The 15000-nt window shown below is 36.9% G+C and overlaps 2 protein-coding genes across 12 annotated transcripts in view; one reads left to right on the top strand and one right to left on the bottom strand.

The window, feature by feature from the left end:
- The window catches only part of LOC123759626 (uncharacterized), a 53889-nt gene that overhangs the window by 16478 nt on the left and 22411 nt on the right, over window positions 1-15000 (top strand). For 5 of the 11 annotated variants that reach the window (XR_011225558.1, XR_011225559.1, XR_011225552.1 and 2 more), the window contains exons 7-12: window positions 695-874; window positions 1940-2174; window positions 3499-3617; window positions 4851-4986; window positions 6840-6918; window positions 10019-10161. Coding sequence is in view for 2 of the 11 variants with exons in the window: in XM_069316926.1 (XP_069173027.1) it covers window positions 695-874; window positions 1940-2174; window positions 3499-3617; window positions 4851-4986; window positions 6840-6911 (742 nt within the window). In the remaining 9 variants the exon portion in view is untranslated. Of the gene's footprint in view, window positions 1-694; window positions 875-1939; window positions 2175-3498; window positions 3618-4850; window positions 4987-6839; window positions 9251-10006; window positions 10162-10608; window positions 12567-15000 lie in introns of those variants that run through there. The other 6 variants (XR_011225561.1, XR_011225560.1, XR_011225556.1 and 3 more) reach the window with 6 other exon arrangements.
- LOC123759625 (uncharacterized) overlaps window positions 13003-15000 on the bottom strand; it is an 84069-nt gene continuing 82071 nt past the window's right edge. Inside the window, exon 3 of the mRNA XM_045744760.2 lies at window positions 13003-15000. This exon is cut by the window's right edge and continues 75 nt beyond it. Coding sequence (XP_045600716.2) covers window positions 14912-15000 — 89 coding nt within the window. The 3' untranslated portion in view covers window positions 13003-14911.

Genomic DNA, 15000 nt, shown 5'->3' with positions numbered 1-15000 from the left:
CTGCCGGGCATCTTGTGGCACCCAGCACAGAGAGTTACAATTTGACCAATAGCATTGCCTCAAATGGGCGGGAACCAATCATATTAGCTCGTTTGATGAGCAGTAGCAGGAGTGACATCATGAACACGTCACGACCACGTTATAGCTGTTATTCACCATCGCGCCGGTTGACCCCAGAGGTCAGACGGTCGCTGGCATCTCCCTTCTGCTCTCGCGCTCCCACCGATGTACTCACTGACCCTTTGGAGTGGCAAGTATGCTTAACTCCCTGTATCTACTTCCAGCCTGGACATACGGCGGCCTCCGTATTATAAAAGTGTTCCTGGTTAAGTGGGCATTCTGGAGATACCCAACATGCCAGGTCACTATCCAGGGTTAAGAGAGAGAGGCTTGTGCACGAAGATCAGTGCACTGTGCACTGCAATGAGCCATTCAAGTCAGCTGTGGGAGAATCTTGAGAGACACACTCACACTGATGGAAGCTATCAAGATACTCCCTAGAAAGGGGTACTTCATTGCATTCAATGCTGGATTTTTGTTCATTGTAGCCAGAAAGAATTTTTAAAATAAAAATGTCTCATTGGTGGCTGTTTAAGGGCTAAAGTAGAACTAATTAAATGTTTACATTCTAAAATTTGTCTCTAATATTAAACATGTACTAATATATATATACTGTATACTCAAATACATATAGGCACACGTCAAAAGATACAGTACGCATGACAAATACTTTCAAAGTGGAGGCATGGCACAGTATGGTGATTACAAGGCATTTGCATCATCCAACTAATCTGTCTAGGGACTTGCTTGTCAAGTTCTTTCAAGAAGCCACTACATGGTTGAACGACGTGAGCAAGAAGGATGTGCACTACATGTAAGTTTTTCATGATGAAATTGTGTTCGCAAATTTAACTTTGCTCTGCAGTGTGATAATTTAAATTGTCAGTCTTTACTGTAATTTAAATTGTTGAAAGTACAAGATTTTACTTTCTTGTACTCAGTTATAGAATCCCAAGGTATATAGGCCAAACAGGTTTGCTTGACACATTTGCTAAATAATTCTGCACATTGGCTTTGTTTGTAAGAATTGAATGAGCTACTTTTGCAAATGCTCCCAAAGGTAAATATTGGATATGCATAAATAAAAAGCTAATATTAGTCGATTGAAAAATAGGGCGGAAAAATAATTAAGGAGACTCAATGTTGCCACAAGCTGATTTCAATAGGTTTTCAAAGACTAAAGATTAGCAGATATAGTTTAATGCTGACAAATGTATGGTTACAGTATACAATATTTCTCATAGTTTATCAATTTTCTTAGTTGCAGTCATTGGCTACTAATACATTATTTATTATCCATGCCAGAGAATCTATTGCAGCAGTGTGATATAACAGCCTGGATTAGTATCCCCTTTGTACAAATGACTTAAAAGATTTGTACAGTACATCTTTTTATTATAAAAGGCTTCTCAGACGTTCCCAAATTTTCTTTATATAGAGTGATGTATTTGATATTATGCACATCATAACTGATTATATATACAGTGGAACCTCGAGTGACGAGCGACTCCAGTTACGACCATTTTGAGTAACGAGCCAGCCACTTGCAGAAAATTTGTCTCGATTAACGAGCAAACCACATGGTGCTTCCTAGCGTTCCCGCTGGTTCTCGGACACCTCCGACGACAGTGTTGTTGTTGTTTCACGAAGACGATCGTTTCACATGACTAGCTCGGTGCCGGAACTGATTAAATTCGTTAATCGAGGCACCACTATATAGTAAATACAGAGTTAAGTTTAATAACCACTTGGTCATTTCAAACTGAAATTGTTCTTATAACAACAAATTTTAAACAACTGTAACTTGTTCCTCAAGTAGCATTATTAGCATTATTTATGGCTTTAAAAAAAATCCAGAATATAAAAACGTCTTTCACAGCTATCCCAACCTTGCCTGGGATACATTGTTCCATGCAGGAGCCTCTCAGATCCATCCTCATGTCCACATGATGCTGGCTCCTGACCACTATTATGGCTTCATGGAACTACTTCGTTTGGCTTCTCAGCGCTATTTCCTTGCTAAAGGAGAAAACTACTTCAGTGCCGTGCTGGATGTTCACGCTGCATTGGGACTGGTGGTGGAGTATGGAGATGCAGCAGCTATTGCAACACTAGTAAGTGACAGCTCAATTCTTCCGTTACACTACACGGCACTTAGCATATTTGATTCATTTTGTCTGGGACATGAAACCTGTGTGTATACAGTATACTGTATACATACTGTACTGTACTTCTGGTCTGTTAAGTTTCCCCAAAGTTTCTCAGGATACAACCCCACAACAGTTGCCTAACTCCCGGACATCTATTTATTGCTAGGTGACAGGAAATGTGCCCAACCATTCTTGCTCCATCCAGGAATTGAACCCAGGATTCCTGATTGTGAGTCGAGAATGAAGCCAGTTGTACTACAACACCCTTCCCGGCATATAAGATGCATCTGTTTATGAGAATATTTTGTGGGAAACAGTATTAGTACATTTCATTGTAAACGTATTTACAAGTGATGTTCAAGTGGTTTTGTAAGGAAAATGTGTGATTTTGTGCATGTAAATACAATACAGTACAGTACCACCTTGATTCAACGAACTATATGGGACTATCACAAATTCACTGCAGTGAGTGATGGTTGCAACTGGAGATGCCTCTAGAATGCTTTTCCCACACCCTATAGGCTTACTCACTTAGCAAACTTTTCATTTCAACCTATAATATAATTAACAACTACCAAATGAACATGTCTGCAAATTTTTTTTAACCACATCTAGCTCATTTCTCACATCTGCAGCCTCAAGACTCATTTTTAAAAGGTAACAGAGCCATACATGCATAGACATAAAATCACTACAACCACCTGTGGTTGTAGTGCTCAATCACTCAGTACACTCTATGATGTCTAACAGATCTTCAACCATGTCCATGGAGGACAGGAGAAAATGGAAAATGTATATTTGCTAGTTTGTACTGTATAAATGAATGATCACGTCTGTAGTAGAAAATAAACTTAAAAACAGTGTAAATGAACCAGGCTGGCAAACTACCACTTCTTTTATTTCCATTTTTTTTTCTTTAATCAAGATGCATTTTTTGTTTTATGTGAGCCTTATGGGTGGTTTTAGTCAGTTACAAGGCTGACTTTCAATCCCCATGCTCCTCTCACTTCTCTGAGGCCACGATATTGTGGTCCTGGTGTTTGGTAGGCCTGTGCAAGTCTAGAGGTACTGTATGGTTACAGAGGCAATCTGCATGTTATTTGGAGTAAGTGTAAGTAATACTCTGTGCTTGCAAGTAGAATATGAGCTGCATGGAAAGTTTGAGAGATTTGTATGAGTTGTGCTAGGAGGAGTGAGTGTGTGTGTGATTGTTTGGAATATGGCATACATTATATACTTCATAACAATTATTTTTGCTATTGCACTAATTTTTCATCTTTACCCTCAGACTGGGAAAGCTGATCTGGAGGTGATGTTCCTAAGTGATTATCCAGGAGATGATTTTTATCGCCTCATTTACTACACTGTCCAGGCCTACCATGATACTTTTCAACAACTTTGTAAATCGTAAGATTTTCCTTTTATGTTTTGATATTCCTATTGCCTAAATGATTGAAGTGGTGAGGACCACAATGATGCTTATTGGGTTTGTATATACAGCATTCATGGCAGTTCTGAATCTCATATTACCAAGTGGTCCAACCTCTTGGTGTGTTTCCGACCGTAATCATTCTGGGCTCCCTGGGCCGCACATGGGTTCTCAGAGATGTGAAAAATGTTTACAATCATTTGATGTTTTCAAAGTTATTTGTTGGGCCATAACTATAAATTTGGTGTCAAAATGTTCACAAATGAATTCTCTGAAGAATAGATGCATAAGTGTGTTTATAATACAGTAGATTATAATGGTAATGAATATACAAATATCTATGCATAGCAGTTGATGATGCATTTTAGTGTCATTGGAATGCTTACTGTCGGAGTACAGATGACTCATTTTGGCATTATCGGCACGCACAAGTGTTAATGGGTTGGGTCAAATTTTCTTGTGAAAACCTTAAGAAATTCTCAATCAAATTGTTAGCCTTGGTATGTGTGAGTTTTTGGCTCTTATAATAAAGTATATTGTTTATGGGTTTTAGTACTTTGGTTACAGTCTGGGAACTTCGTTTTCTTGCACAAGTTGTTGGGCACTGTTCCGTCCTTCCGTTCTATCCCAGGTTTTTGTCCTTGTGTCCCTTCTAAGTGCTATATACTGTAGTGCTTTTTTCTGATAATTACCTTACTCTGCACAACAAAATATATCTTTGAGACAATTCAGAAGCTATTGGATGGGATTGAACTTGCATCCCTGAACTTGTTCTTCATTTTATATTTATTTAATAAGTGCAATCCAGACAGAATGAGGTAAATTCTTTATCAAATGTTCTGTATTTTATTGCATGAGAATGTGGAGATAGTGCTTGAAAAACTTGGATAATGTACTTCATACCCATTAAGATTTCGAACATACAAATATTAAGATAGTTGTTGAAAATCTTAGGTAATATACTTTATATGTTACCATTTAAGTTTTCAATGTATAAGAACATGGAGATAGTGGTTAAGATGCTTGAGAAATATGCTCTGTAATGCCGTGTATGCTACCCCTTAAGTCTTGAAAGGAACAATGCGTAATGAACATATGGAGAAAAATTTGTGCTGTTATATACCACATGCATATATTTCCATTATATAGTACACATATTAAGCATCTTTAAAAAACAGCAACAATTGCCACCAAAAAATTATATTTTGTAGGTTGGGAGGAGCATGGCCTGCACTGGGGACATCCGAACAAGCCTCCAAAGGTCGGATCCCAGCTGTAGCCCGTCTAGTATCCAGAGGACATTGCTCTTCATTACGAGCAGATTACAGTTCTTTGGAAATTTTTCAGGTAAACTAAATAGTTTTTGAGACAGGTGTGAATGTTTGACATTTGTGTGACAACTTCTGTAGAGCATTTGACACCTAATCTATTGTCGTATTGTTGGTAATGTGAAGGATTTGTTGTGTGGTAGTGGTGGTGGTCCATGCTGTTGCTGATCCATGTTCCGTTGCTTCATTCCCATTTCTGTGTTGCATTCCATCATCTTATTTGCTGACTATCTTTCCATTTTAGTCTCCCAATGAACCTCCTGCAGAAAGTTACTAACCCTCCTGTAGTCCCCTCTTCTGTATTATTTCTCTCCTTGATTTTTTTTCAAACTCTTTCAGTTGAGCAGTATAATCAAACACAATAATGCAGTGGTTACTGACTCCTAGTGGTATCTCAGACTTTAAGTTCTCTACATCTTCATTTTGGGTAAACTCCAGATCTAGGGTAGCTTATAGTGCTGCTGATTATTACAATTACCTCAGTGTAATTGCCTAAGTGTAGTTACAGGATGAGAGCTACAGTCATAGTGTCCCATGTTGACCAGACCACACACAAGTAGGTGAAGGGATGACGACGTTTCGGTCCGTCCTCGACCATTCTTAAGTCGATTGGACCATTCACAATTGACTTGAGAATGGTCCAGGATGGACTGGAATGTCATCGTCCCTTCACCTTCTAGTGTGTGGTCTGGTCAACATTCTTCAGCCATGTTATTGTGACTCATCACCTGCATAGTGTTCCATCCTCCCAGCACTCATAATAATATAATATAATAATATATATAACACTTTCAAACTACTGATGGTTTTGATCGCCACTACATTCTCATTTAACGTGTTTCAACCGTCTACCACTGTTTGCTAAAGTGAATTTTCTAATATTTTTGAGGCAGCCTTGTTTAGTCACCTTAAATCTGTGACCTCTTGTTTTTGAAGTTCAGATCTCAAGAATTCTTTATCAATTTTGTTGATTCCTGTTACTAATTTGTATGTAGTGATTATGTCGCCTCTTTTTTTTCTTTTGTCTCCTAGCTTTGGCATCTTTAATGCCTCTAACCTCTCCTTGTAGTTCTTGTCATTCAGTTTCAGAAGTCATTTAGTTGCATGTCTTTGCATCTCTTCCAGTTAATGTGCTTCTTAAGATATGGACATCATACAACCACTGCATATTCCATCTTTGTGTGTAGGGCTTGGAATTTCTTTTCTGTTCTGCTATCAATTTGAGTGTCATTTATTATTTAATCTATTAAACTTGTAGATTTAATTTCAAATATTATGCATGTCTTGGCAATGTGTTCTGCTTCTCTATAGTATTTTCATATTATGTACTCGTAATTCCCCCATGTCTGGGACAGGAAGCCTGTACGTATGCATATTGAGGTCTCCCTAGGCCGCCTTATGCAGGATACTATCCACATCAATTGCCTAACTCCTGGGTATCTATTTTACTGCTAGGTGAATAGCGGCATCAGGAGAAAGGAAACGTGCCCTTGCATTTGTGTCCTGCCTGGGGATTGAACCCAGGTCCCTCCTTTGTGAGTCAGGGGCACAGACCACTGTGTTGCAGGACCCTATATGGTATATAAAAATGTGTATTGATGGTAGAGATACGTGCTAGGGAAACATTACCAGCTCCTCTGAGCTGGCAGTATGATTAAAAAAAAAAATTAGCCAAGACAAAATCTCCTTGAATGGTAGTTTATAAATATGCTGATAAGAAACATAATAATGTATTCTAATAGTAAACATAATATCTAATATTATACATACTATTCTAATAGTAAACATAATACACTGTAATCTAATAATAACGTAAAACTGTATTCTAATAATAAACATAATTTTTAAATATTAAATGTAATTTCTTTTCAGGTTGTGTATCGCCCGCATGACCCATGGCAGGTAGCTGCAGCTATAAGAAAGGCCATCGAAAAGTATGGATAATTGAAATGTATGTATCAGTAATGTACGCTCACATTTGCAATGTGTTATGGGGGAACAGTAGTGGTGGTAGTAGTAGTAGTGGTAATAGTAATGGTGATGGTAGTAGTAGTTTAGTGACTAGTAGTAGTATTTAAGTATAGTAGTAGAAGTATTTAAGTATAGTATTAGTATCAACAGCATATGCATATAATTCAGAAAATGTAATTCTTATGCTTGTTGCAGAAATTACTCTAAAATTGTGTAATTATTATTTATATTTATATAATCTCTCGTATATCTAACTGCTAAGGAACAAAGTTTGCATGTGTTTTAGAATAATTTGTATTCAAATTTGTTACTTAGTAATTACATTTATCTAATTTTTATTTTTGTTAACTCAAGTGCAGTGAGAAGAATTTTATTAAGTGCAACTTTCAGGTGTTCCACATTCGTCTTGACGCCTTGCTCGTGTATACGGCATACTTGACGTACTTACCAAAACAAGGCTGGAAAGTTTCATGTCATTACCTCTTCTCTTTAAAACTTACCTCACTTTGCACAATATGTAGAATATTATATGTACATTTATGAGAAAATATTGAAGTCGTACAATGGGATTGATCCCGCATCCTGGACTTCCCATGCACATACATTAGGGAATATGCTTGGTAGTGTGTGTGCCTGAGGAGTTTATGGCCACAGGTTTGATCCTATCACATGTCTTCTATATTTCCTCATTATCTCATTTTCTCAGTTATAAAACTTGTTTCAAAGCTGTCTTTATATGTCAGTAAAATGGCTGTGCCATAACGAGTGAGGTCGGCTTGAACAGAGGAATCAAAAGTGAAAGGAAAGGACTATGTATTCTTTCTGTTTTGCGTTTGGGTCGGGTTATTAGAATCTCGTAGAATACTAGTGTTTTAATTGTAGTTTTAACCCTCAAACAGTATGCTGTTTTAAGTCCATTTCCAAGAGCACATAAAAAATATAAATTATTGCTCCTTTGTGTATCATAAATTATTTATTTCTGATGTTGGGAAAAATTATAATTTAATTAGGCTATAGTGAGGTGAAGAAATGTTGACTTTATATCCTAAAAAGATTTTTTCCAGTAAATTATTTGTAATAGATTTCTTACCATAAATAAATCTCTTGTTCATAAAGTCCTTGGAATTTTGCATAACGTCAGTATTGTTGTGCTAAATGTCAGTCAATGGATGGCGATGCATCTGAAATGGTACCAATTATTTTAATAATACCCAGTAAGGTACCTAAGGCTTCCAGAATTTTTTCCCAATATGATAAATGATTGCCAGAGGTCTTTAGTGTCAAATGACAACAAAGTGGTAATATTAAGGTACTTTGAATATTAAGAGGCACACTAAATTGTCAACAAATAACAGGAACACTATAGGTTAATCATTTGAGAATGACAGTTGTTGTTTAAGAGTTAATGATGGTATTTTCATCAGAGTACGAGTGATAGTAGCTTTAAATTTTTATTAGGCAAAAGATGGCTTTCAGTTATTTTTTGCTAATTTAATTATGATTGTAGCTTTAACCCTTTAGTGGGTGCAGTTCTCTTAATTGTGGGGCTTCAACTTTTTTTTTTATATAAAATAATTTGTTTTCTTGTGCAGTATTGTTATTATTTTGAAGATTTATCTTTGCCATTTATTAAACAAAATTCCATATGCTTCTAGACTCATTGAAATTATTTAAATACTGATATCAATATCAGCCCCTTGAATTTGGATAAAGAGTTACACCTTAATTTTGTTTTCTTTTTGTTGTAGGATTCAGAGAAAATATAAAAATATAGATGATTGAAGGGGGGGGGGGGGATGGTGTCAAACTTAATACTATAATGTGATTAAAATTTTGCGATTAATTTCACATATTTCAAAATTTTTCTAATTATTTTTATGTATATTAAATAGATATATAATTTTATTAGGTAATAATAGCCAGGGATCAAATTTTGGTAATTATAAATACTGAACAGTATTTAGAGCCAAAAACCAATATTTTCCTAAATTTGTGTAATGAAAAGTGTCATGAGGTATTGGGGTTGACCCCGTACGAACCACACACACGATACGATGTACACTGCCATATGAGGGGTTAAAGGACATGTATAGTGTGGCATTTTCATAGACTACTAGAGATACAGGATAAAATTATGGGAATTGTAAATGTTTATATATACTGTACCGAAGTTATTTACCTTAAGAGATTGGTAAAATCATTTGCAGAGGTATTTATATGATTGTATGATTTATTCTTGAACTAATATTGCTGTACATTTTTTATTGTAAATAAATAAATGTAAAGTGTGAATAAAATTCATGTATAATGAAGGAAGTTTCATAATACAGTACATAGGTTAGGCCTTGGAAAAGAAGTGTATGTTAATGAAACTGAACTTGTCAAGGTAAGAAGGTTGATGTCTCTCTTATTATTTTCTTAACTAGTATTAGATGGTTTGTATGAATTTGCTTAAAGTATTGTGTAGTTTAGCTATTTAGGCTCTAGATCAGTGTTTCTCAACTGGGGTTCTGCATAACCCCAAGGTAACTACGGATTCCAAAAGATATAGTGATAAATAGGCTAATACTAATCATATGCAAGTTTTTTTTTTTTTTTTTTTTTTTAATTTTTCTCATTTAACGAAGTCAGTGCTGACATTTGAGAAGGTGTAATTAATTAAGAAGGTGGAGACTGGAAACCTGAGTAGTGTTGTTTGCACTGAACATGACGTAAACAAGACTGTGCTTTCAGACATTACTAAGACTAATTCTACCATCTTTGACTATTTTTCTAGAAGTGAAAGTGATAAATACATAATAGAAAGATAGCAAGTAAAGCTAAGGTGTAAAGTGTTGATAATGAACTGTTAGAGTGGTACAAACACTTAAACATGGGAAATTACCTCATCACCATAAATTTCCACTTCAACCCAACACCATTCATATCCATCTGTACCATCTGAATAACTATGCACCATCAACAATAATTTTAGCTTCATAAGCAGATCAGAATGTAACATACAATTTTGGGTGACAACATTAATTAAAAGAATATGGTAGTTTTTAATGTTTATTTAATATATGTAGTTTGGTTACAGCCATTGGACATTAGAAATGGTATGATGGTGTCATAATAGGGCGAGTCGAGGATGCTTGTTACGTGTTGCTGGCTGAGTCAAGTAGGTCATGGTGCTGAAGGCAGCCAGAAGCTAATGTGGCTGCTACAAGAACTTCTTATGTTGGTAAGTACAAACAAAATACCGTTTAATTTTTTCCCTAGGTTTTTAGAATGACGGGCTATTTATCCATACACAACAGGTTGTTCAGTTGGTCACAGTTCCAAGGAGGCCAGAAAGCGTGTGATGAACTGTATAAGAACTGGTACCCACTTGCCTCTTACCTTTCATAATGGGAAAACCTGCTGTTGAATCCCAGGCTTCAAATTGTCATTTGTGTCCATTATTCATATTATAATTTATGCTAGCTGAATTACAGTCTGCACTGTCTTGCCCTGTTTACTTTCACATGTAGCCTTGGTGCTACTACTATGATTTCTGCACTCTTTCCGAGCTTCAGTCATCTCTGTCCCTTTACTTCTCCACGGCATCAGGCCCTCGTATTCATTATAAGATGCTCTGTCATCTGTGTATACCTTGCACAATCTGTTGATTTTTTTAACCAAATTTCAGGTACAGGATCTGTTTCCAAGGCCTGGCTGAAAGCAGTTGTTCTTCCCATTAAAAACAGAAAAGAAAAAAAACTGACATCTTGCCTGGGAATTTTTACCCCATGAGCCTAAGCAATTGTCTGCAAGCTCTTATGAATATAGTGTATGTCCGAGTGTGTGAATAACTTGTTCCATATATGTATTTTTTAGAATGTAATCATTGCCCCCTGTCTCGATTTGTCTTTTACAATTATTGCAGCATAACTAAGATTTTGATGGATTTACAGGTTTATATCCGTTAAATCTTTCCAGCAAATAATTCTGCCATAGAAAATCTTTTAGTTCATGAAAAGCTTGTGACATTGCCCGGAGATAAAATGCAGTATTTTTTTTTTTAGGCCAAATTACATTTTTTGGGCTTCATGGCACATTGTCACTCTTTAATGCTTCCTCTCCAGTCATCTGTTTAAGGTTCTCCCTTGGGACTATTCTTTCTGCCTCATATTGCCAATGTGAAGGCATTCTGCATGATGTTTAAACCACTACTCGTTTTCCTGGTTGCCCTTAATAGTCAGTCTCCTCACTCCCACCTGGAGAGAGAGGAGGAACAACTTTGATAAAGTATTTGTTGTTGTGGTAATGATTTTTCCCTTTTCCCTGACTACAGCTTGTGATAGCATGATGGCTACAAATCATGGCTTCAAGTGCTCTATAAAGAAAAATTGTGGTGTTACTTTTACTGGAAGGCATGTCATTTTCTATCCACCATTAAAATCCACCTATGTATGTACTAGGACAGTATTAGGATAAAGTAAGACTCCTGGGATTGATCTTCAACACCCGGCTGTTTTGGCTATCCAGTGTCCATTACCTCCAAGGTCCTTACTCAGTCTTGTCACATACCTTCTGGGGAGCAGATAAAGTAAAGTTGTTTTTTTAGAAATCAATACTCTATTTTTACAAAACAGTCACCATCGGAATTACCTGTGATATTTTCTTTGGTCCCTCCAAAAGCCCCATTCATACTTGTATCATTCCTTGACTGCTGCCAAAATTGAAAGCCCTGCTCAATCTCTTAAAAATTTTGATTGCATAGATATCCTGTTTTTAGACTTCTGTGCATGTCTGCAATGTGCCTCTTCATATTGTTTCCTTGCCCCCTGCAAAGGGTTACCTTTTTCACTGCCATTTTTATCCCTCTAATGTCTGTGGATGAGTTGAAGTCTGTTGGTTATTTCTCCTGGTCATATCTATATGTACCACCTCTTCCCTAGAGATTTATTGCAGACCTTTGTGCTAATTTATACATACCATGGCAGTTAATTTTCATGCATTAATGATTGTTATTATGGTCGAATCATTTGCTGTCATGGCCCTGAAGTCTTTTAACCCTTCACATTCTCTTGCTGGCTGTAATTCAACACATGTTTCTTGGTTTTTAGGAGATACAAGACAGTAAAATTTTGCTGGGTTTCTAGCTGCTTTTCAGATGCCATTTCTAAAGGGCATTATTCATACTTTTCATAGTTCAGTATAGTATATAGTATACTATATTCATAGTATATTGCTTCTATACTTAAATTTTTACTGTCATTCATAACACAATCAACAACCATTGGATAGGTGGTTAGGTTTTGTGAATAAATTGTTTACTATTAAATTTTACCAACCCCCCCAGGTCCCGGCCTGATCAGAGACCGGGCCGGGACCTTGACCCACGGAATCACCTTGTGGTGATTCCGTGGTCAATATTGTCAATATTGTCCGATACCCATAGCTTTCCTCCTACCACTACAACAGGTAGTGAAAAACGTCTCTGGTTAGGCTGTGTCACATGTGATTGACTCCTGGGCATTTAATGGCATCAAGACCAGCATCTTACTGTCCAGAAATGTTGCCACTGACAGTTATGCACTTCATAGAATGTCCTTTGTTTTCAGTACTTTGAGTCTTTTGTACATCAATAAAATCTTTGGTGAATCTTATAACTTTGAAATCACATGTATTACTGTATATTTTCTTGCATCTTGTTTAATATTCTGTGACCAGTGACAGTCTTCCAGGCATGGCATTTTCTTTTAATAATTAATTTAGATGTTATTCAGTATGACAATGAAAGCGAATAATGATATTAGGAGGATTGTCAAAGGAGACACATTCACAAAAGAAAACTAGTAGATCCCAATTAGAATGCTGTGTAAATGTTTGGACATCAGAACGTTTTGTTGATCCTGGCTACACCCCTGTGTGTAAGGTCCATAATAACTTAACTGTTCTTGGTGAATATTTTATGCTCCATGTGATATCAAAGTTATTTCTTGTAATTATTCCAATAAAAGAAATTATCACTTCTTTGTGGTGATTTGTAAAGGATCATTGTTAAAATAATAAAGGGATATACAAAAAAAACACTATATTAAGCAATAGAGTAACCATATTTTATTTACAAAGACACTGTACACAGACTTGGATTATTGGCACAGCCCAGATTATTGATCCAGGCGGGAGTAACATTGGAGCTAAGCCCCACCCACTGTGGACAGAATGCGGGGGTAAACACAGTCTGGGATGCCACCGACATCACTGGTATATTTTATAAGATTAACATAGGTTATATGGCGTAGTATAAAACTGTACACAGGTTTGGTACCGCTGATGCGGGGGCGTAGCGGACTGGCGGCGGGCAACTGTGCCCAGCAAGGGATCCCCGTCCTCACCCATAACAAAAGGGATAAAGCAACAACTAACATTTTCCTTGTGGTTAATGCCTTTCAATGTTTTTTTTTTTTTTTTTATACTATATTCTGATATGCTTCTACACTGAAAGTTTAAATAAATTACACATTTCTATACATTTTGATTCCAATTATCTGATATGTGCTAAAATACACACACGTCCTTCATGTCATAATAGCTACCTCCTGTTTTGTAGCCTATGAAATGTTACTGATAGTTAAAGGTTCTCAAAAAAATTACAAATTCTAATGGCTTATGTAAATACCCGAGTGTGATGAGCGAGGCTGCAGGTGCTATGGTAGTCTGTGCGTGATATTTTTAAATCATATACTTTAGATAAGTACAAAGGTAGTCAATGTCCTGTCGAATGACACTCGCAGAGGTCAGCATTTGCAGCTCGTCCTGCGATGCCATGATAAAGGGTATGACATCTCCGATCAACAGCTGATGCAACAGAACGGGCCTCTGAGAAGTCACATTACTTAAAAATACATTCATACATTGTATATAATTTGCAGTAGGAATATTCGTACAATGCAATTATATATAGTTCAGCATTTATGTCTCCTTCATTGGATTTGTATGGGATAATTGCTAAACAATATTACACATCTAACAGAACTTATAAAAAGTTTACTTGAAATTTTAGAGTGCAATGTGTTTGTCATGGTGTGATGTAGGTCGGTTTAATTTCTTGGCAATTAAACCAAACTGGCAATTTGATTACAAGAATAAACAATAAGTTTTTAATTTTTATAGCCTATTTTAGAAATAAAGGGCTATTGTCTGATAATTATTGTTCCATCTTAATACACTACAGCTTTTCCAGAGGAAAGAACTGAATGGACCTATTCACAAGAGAAGAATTTTAAACAAATACAATATATTTACACTACGGTTCATTAAATAAGGTCAAAAATGTAATCGCTATCTACAAGAACAAGTTATCACAAAGGTGGCTTGTGGGCGTCCCAGAGCCCGCAGAAATACAAGGTCACTGGCTTGTAGGACTTTGGGACATTTAAGAAAACAACTGGACAGATCTGGAGAGCTACTGTCCAAGTTGTCTCGGTCACATTTTTTTTACACTGGGAAGGAGGGGTACGGGGCAATGATAAAACTTGGTGTCACGATCTAGGTTGGACCAATAAAGGCCGGGATTGGGTATGTGTGTGCAATGGGTGTGAGAGTAAGATGTGATGAGGTACACGGTGTCTCTCGCAGGCACCCTGCTGAACCCTCCCCTCACACACTTTATCTGCTAGAGTTCATTTGCTTGGAACATTTGCAGTAAGAGCAAGGTGGCAGTTATCATGTTAACTGATGCTCATGTAATGTCAAATGTAGCCACACGGATTTCCTAGAAGGTACTCTTAGACACTGTCCCAAAGTGGTGGGAAGATGGGACACGGCAAGTCACATCCCCTTACATAAGGTCGAACCTGTTTCAGGCAGTGGTGACATTCACTAAGGGTGAGACTAATGGTAATGACGATGGTGATGACTGGGAAGAAGAGTACAGCAAAGATGATGTGGGGAACAGGTAGAGTGGACGAGAACGTCTGAGTGATTACAAGAAAGAAGTCCATCTAGCTGCGGTTACGTCGCCTGTTGAATAGAGAGAATCTATTGCGAGGCTTCTGGCGGGAGTTATCTTCTGCAGGGGCTGGTGTTGCAT

This window comes from Procambarus clarkii, chromosome 8 (genome assembly GCF_040958095.1).
Source record: "Procambarus clarkii isolate CNS0578487 chromosome 8, FALCON_Pclarkii_2.0, whole genome shotgun sequence".
Lineage (NCBI taxonomy): Eukaryota > Metazoa > Arthropoda > Malacostraca > Decapoda > Cambaridae > Procambarus > Procambarus clarkii.
This window is presented reverse-complemented; position numbering and strand designations above follow the sequence as displayed.